General features: G+C 43.8%; 1 protein-coding gene across 1 annotated transcript; it reads left to right on the top strand.

Annotated features, from left to right (window-relative positions):
* The first annotated feature begins 890 nt into the window (after positions 1-890).
* On the top strand, positions 891-3,235 carry fosab (v-fos FBJ murine osteosarcoma viral oncogene homolog Ab). The gene is made up of 4 exons (XM_079291532.1): positions 891-1,147; positions 1,516-1,740; positions 1,834-1,941; positions 2,056-3,235. The coding sequence occupies exons 1-4, from the start codon at positions 1,013-1,015 to the stop codon at positions 2,731-2,733; spliced, it is 1,146 nt and encodes a 381-aa protein (XP_079147658.1). The 5' UTR covers positions 891-1,012; the 3' UTR covers positions 2,734-3,235.
* The last annotated feature ends 2,765 nt before the right edge of the window (positions 3,236-6,000 follow it).

Here is a 6,000-nt window from a genome sequence, read left to right as displayed (position 1 = left end):
TTATATTCACTGAGGACATGTGTTAGTTATTTATATGACAAACTCTAAACTCTGCTATGACTGGGGAGTAGAGCAGGGGGAGTTTGAGGAGGCAGCTGAGTTGAGTTGGTGGAGCTCTGTATCTGAAAGAGATCTAACACAAGCACTTACCTGATTGATGCAAGAGTTTCTCCAACCACAACTTCTTAATGTAAGTGTAAATGTGTTGCGTTTTTCCACATGCTATACCCTGTCAGCGAGCTATAACAGATACGACTGCTATATACATTATTGATATGGATAATAGTTTAATAACTATTCAAATTGACAGTGTTGAAAATGTACCAGCATTGTGTGATTTCCTGCGTTTTTTGTTTTTTGGTACTCTCAGTTCAGAACAGACAAATTAGCATATTCAAATTTATGTTTGATGTACTTTGCTGTGTATGATGTACTTTAGGTGAACATTATCCCACTTATTCAGTTTTCACAACAGCCGCTGTGTTTGTTGTGTTATATAACGTCATGTTGCTGTCGGCCAATCTCAGACGGTGTGTTTCCCAGCAAGGTCCGCCCCTTTACAGGATGCACCATATTAGGAAAATGACGTGTCGGGGATCCCGTTCTGGAACATTCCATTTCTCGAGGGTGAGTTTAAAAGAATATTTCTAAATGTTACTTTTTAACTTTAAACAGCACAACATTTCATTGTATACCTTTCTGTGTGTTAAAACCACGTTACACGCAGTATTTGGCGTCGCTGCAGCGTTGTTACGTGAGTGTTTTGATGTTTTTTCCCCCCACTGTGTCGGGTAGAGAGCACTCCCCTTTGCCTACGTCATTTGGACAATCCTTCTCAGGCTATAAAACCTCTCCGAGCTCTCACAGTCGGCACTCAAACTTTCAGTAGAATAACGACTCCAAGAACAAATATATCAGGAGTGGAATTTGAGTTTCTCTCAAACCCTACGAGAGCATTTCCTCAACTTTACATTTGTCTGGATCTCCCTACTTGTCTTTTCTTTGGGGAAAGATGATGTTTACCACTTTCAACAAGGAGTGCGACTCCTCCTCTCGCTGCAGCACCGCTTCTCCGTCCGGGGACAATCTGGGATACTACCCGTCACCAGCGGGATCTTACTCCAGCATGGGATCTCCCCAGTCTCAGGTATGTCCAGTCAAATATTATTATTATTATTTGATCAGAATGTAAAGCAATGTGACATTCACATGTATTTGTTTCCGTGTAACTTGGAAATATACCGCTCACTTTAGCCCTTAGGGCTACTAAACTACTTAAGATTTAAAATAAGAATGTGAAGCTGACTGACAAATAGCAGTATGCCGAGTGGTGCTTGAAATAGATCTGCGCTGCACACACTTCGAGGCGCGCTTCATTCATCCACCTGGAAACATAGAGAGACTGTAACGTCATAGTTGACATCATATGGATATTTTTAAACCACCCGTCTTTTTATAGACCATCCTGCAAGTACACCAAATGTGCTCATGATCCTCTTGCTTCCTTACCTACAGGACTTCACTGACCTGACAGCATCAAGTGCCTCCTTCATCCCCACCGTCACAGCTATTTCGTCAAGCGAGGATCTGCAGTGGATGGTCCATCCTTTGATCTCCTCAGTGGCCCCTTCTCACAGACCTCCCCCCTACATGTCCAGGCCCAGCCCTGCATACTCCAGACCAGACATGAGGTCTGCATCCAGGGCGCATAACTCTAACAAGAGGGGCAGAATGGAACAGGTAATTATCATTTGTCCATAAGTGTTATACATAACTCTTAGTAACAACTCATCACAGAGCTGGAGGCTTAACTTTTGCTTGTATTATGTGCAGGTGACACCTGAGGAGGATGAGAAGAAAAGAGTTCGCAGAGAGAGAAACAAGCAGGCAGCAGCAAAATGCCGCAACAGGAGGAGAGAGCTTACAGACACTCTGCAAGCTGTAAGTATGCCACAGATTTACCACCATTCGTCAAAATGTGTTTCTCACCACAGCTAATAGCAGTGTTATCCAACAGCCAAGCCTAATCTCACTTCCTCTATTTCTCTCCTGCAGGAAACCGATGAGCTTGAGGATGAGAAGTCTGGCCTGCAGAGCGATATTACTAATCTCCTGAAGGAGAAGGAAAGGCTTGAGTTCATTCTGGCTGCCCATCAACCCATCTGCAAAATCCCCTCAGAGCTGGACACCGACTTCTCCTTGGTGTCCCTTACTTCTGCCCACCCCTTTCTCTCCACCGCGGTGTCCTCCCATCCACAGACCACCATCCCAAAGGCAACCCCTATCACTTCCAGCCACCCAGTCTTCACCTCAACCTCCAACTCCATCTTCTCCAGCAGCAGCAGCTCCATCTTCTCCACCGCCACCATCTCCAGCAGCGCGGTCAAGATGACAGACCTGGACTCCTCCGTCCTGGAGGCGTCTCTGGATCTGCTGGCAAAGACGGAGATGGAGACGGCGCGGTCGGTGCCAGAGGTGGACCTGTCCAACTCCCTCTACACAACTCAGGACTGGGAGCCCCTTCACGCCTCAGCCAACAACAGTGACTTTGAGCCCCTGTGCACGCCCGTGGTGACCTGCACACCAGCCTGCACCACCTACACATCTTCTTTTGTGTTCACCTTCCCAGAGGCAGAGACCTTCCCCACTTGTGGCATCGCCCACAGGAGAGAAAGCAGCAGCAACGACCAGTCCTCTGATTCCCTAAGCTCTCCAACCCTGCTGGCCCTTTAAAGACTCTTCCAACAACAATAGTACTTCCTATCAAGCACATTTACTTGATGTATGAGACACATGTGCAGATCACAGGGCTGTTGAATGGACTTTCACCAGGAAGCAAATTATTTATGATTTTATTTTCCTTTATCGATACTTGCCTATTACACCGATGTAGCAAGTTAAAAAGCATGTTTCAAATAATACCACCTAGTCGTTTATTGAGTTCATATATGATTTATTGGTGCTTGATAACAAACGTGTTGTCGTGTTGATGTGTTCAGAGCAATAGTTATTATTGATCCAGTTTGTTTTCTGGTTAATGGACTGTGAGAGTAATTGTGAACTGTGGAAAAAAAAACTTAAAACTGACGTGTTTTGTCTTAACCATGATGGTCTGAGTGGTCTATGAAGTTTTCTGTGAAAACATGAGTGATTTTAATTTATGAAATTTCAATTTATTTTTTTACAGAGAGTAAAGATGATTGTTGTGTGTAAATAAAAGATAGTGCTATTTAAATTCAATAACCTGTGTGGTTGAATCTGTGGCACTCTCCTTATTATATGTCCTCGCAGACATAAACATGTTCTCTGGGGTGAGATAGGATGGCACTGCTATTCAACAGACAATTTAAATAGTGCCTAAAATTAGCCTCCATAAGGGATCGCAGTCTTTTTCCCGCATCTCCACTGGTTCTATTTATTGTTCCGTCTGTTGCCAAGGTTAACTACACGTCAGGGCTCCTACGTCAGTGCGTTTTTTCCATTTTTTCAATTTTGCAAACAGCGCGATGACGTGGTACTTCCGTGCCCAAATATAGAACGCTACTGAGATCCGCTGCTGCTGCTGCTGCTGCTTTGTGCCAGCAGAATGCAGACGGGCTTTTTCCACTCAAACACATACCTCTAAGTATCTGTCTCTAGGTTTCGTCTGTAGAGAAATCTCATTTGCTTAGTGGATGATAGAAAAGAGGAAAACGCCAGGCAATACTTCCCCAAACGAAAAGATATGCGTTTCTTATGCGCTCAGCTCGCTGCAAGACAACCGCTGCACACACATATGGTTACACAAGACAACTCGCCATGTAGGATGCGAAAGCAACGTTTTAACCACGATCTACACTGGTGTACTTTATTCTGTTCTCTCGGAAGGTCGCAAAAAATATCACTTCCCACAGTCAAAGACACACACGTGAGTTACAGCACAATGCAAGGAAAGAGTGCTCAGAAATAATGTATAAACGCACGGACAGCAGTTTGGACTAATCCCTCTTTAGCTGAGTTTTTTGTGTGTGCAAATGGCCTGGGGTATGCAGACAGCTGGATGGGAAGTTCAAATTGTTGGGTTTATTCCGCCTGTTCGAACTCTTCATTCCCACGAAACAGACACTAAAAGCAGCTCTTTGAAAAGGACAGCTGGGTCAAACCTAATGCCATGAAGAATGAGTGGGTCAAATGTAAATATCTCATTTGAAAGATAGTGATAAAAAAATTGTGTAGCACATTGTCTTTTTCTCCATTGGTTGTTGGTGAAGTAACTGTGACGGTCTGCTGGCAGACTGATATATAGATCCCCTGTCAGCTATCTCCTGACTGAAAAGTCCTCTGTGTTGTTTTCCCAGAAACACAACTGACTCAAGATGTGCTGTTGTGAACACAGCCCTTTTTACCTCAGTATCACTGTCTTAATCTTGAAGTCTCAGCATCATGGTTCAGGTACATCTTACAGCTGGGAGTTGTCTATCTGGCTCTATACACCAATGCAAATCCATCTTTCCTCAACAGAAAACTGGTATTCGGAAGGCCAAAAGGCAGTAAATCCATCACCAACATCAACAATGCTCAGTGATTCATTTTAGTTGAAATAAAACTGAGTGATCATGAGCTCAAACTACCTGATGAAGTTTTACTATTATCATATCAGGTGAGTGAGCAATTTCATTTTACTGTTACACAGTTTGTCATCAAATCGTAGCACTCCCTTTCCACTTAATTATTTCACCTCACTTGCTCATTTCACCTTTAATCAACAATTCATCATACGAACAATCATCGGAAGGCGGATTGCTAAACGGCTTTGCACAGGAAACGTGTGGTGTGCTGATGTGAAGGACTTGGTGGGGTGGAAGACTACCAATCGCACAATAACTAACTTACTCTGACGTGTGTTCTCTTCCAGTGTGGACACACCCTTTTTTGTGCAATACAGCGAAGATATCTGCTTCCTGTATGGATACAGGCCTGCTCGTCCAAAGTACAACATCAAAAAGCATACAATGTTTTTTTATAGTTTAGAGAATTAAAGTTGCAGAAGTACATACTTCCTTGATTCTTGAGCACTAACTTGGATCGAAACTGTGTTTCCACAAAGCCTCTTGTTTTGTTCGCACTGTGCTGTTGTATAACAGCTGAATTCTGAATGCCTATCTGTTTTCCTTTGCACTTAAGCAGAGCCCCTTTTTTTCCCTCAATAAAGCCTCAATGTGCAACCATGCAGCGCCTAATAACTGTCTATTAATACCTCTTTGCCGGCTCCAGGGTGAAGGGGTAGCAGCAGAAATAGCAGGTGCCTATTGCTTCTTTTAACATCAGCATCAACAGCAGTAAAATTAGACCACTATGACGCCAACCTGCGTCGGTGCTGCAACCCAAGGGAGGAACCAGGAAGAGAGGAGGGAAGGAAGAGCGAGGCGAGGGGAGGAGGAGGGTAGGAGAAAATTATGAGTATATATGAGGATAGCAGGGAGGGAGGCAGACAGAGATTCATCTGCCTGGGTGTAATTGTGAGCACAGCGATGATGAAACAGTCGAGTTTGCCTCCATGCCACGATGACAAGACCTCAGTTTGGCTCGGCTCCATGTTCACAGAAACCCATCCCCTGATACCTTTCTTTTGTCGAGACAGGATATGAAAGCTTTACAAAACCATGAATCCTTCAGTGTCTTCCCCCTGTGCCTGTAAGTGATACACAGTTACTCAGTAGGGCATTTACAATGACACCGATTTAAAGTTTTACTGCAGCAAATTACATTACATTTACTGACCCATTCCTTTCATTGTTTTTCTGTCTGCTGGGAGTCCATCTGACACAATGCAGCCATTCCATTATATTAAGTATCTGTGGCACAGTCTGTGTCTTCGTCAACGGAAGTGTATGTTTGAACTCGGTCTGTATTCTGTGCTCTTATCAGTGTACGGTCAGATTTTTGTTTCGTAGTTTTAGTATCCAGAGGTGATAACAATGCAATCAACGGAAGGGTGTGTAGACACTTACAGTATGTATT

The sequence above is a fragment of the Melanostigma gelatinosum genome (assembly GCF_949748355.1).
Source record: "Melanostigma gelatinosum genome assembly, chromosome: 19".
NCBI lineage: Eukaryota > Metazoa > Chordata > Actinopteri > Perciformes > Zoarcidae > Melanostigma > Melanostigma gelatinosum.
This window is presented reverse-complemented; position numbering and strand designations above follow the sequence as displayed.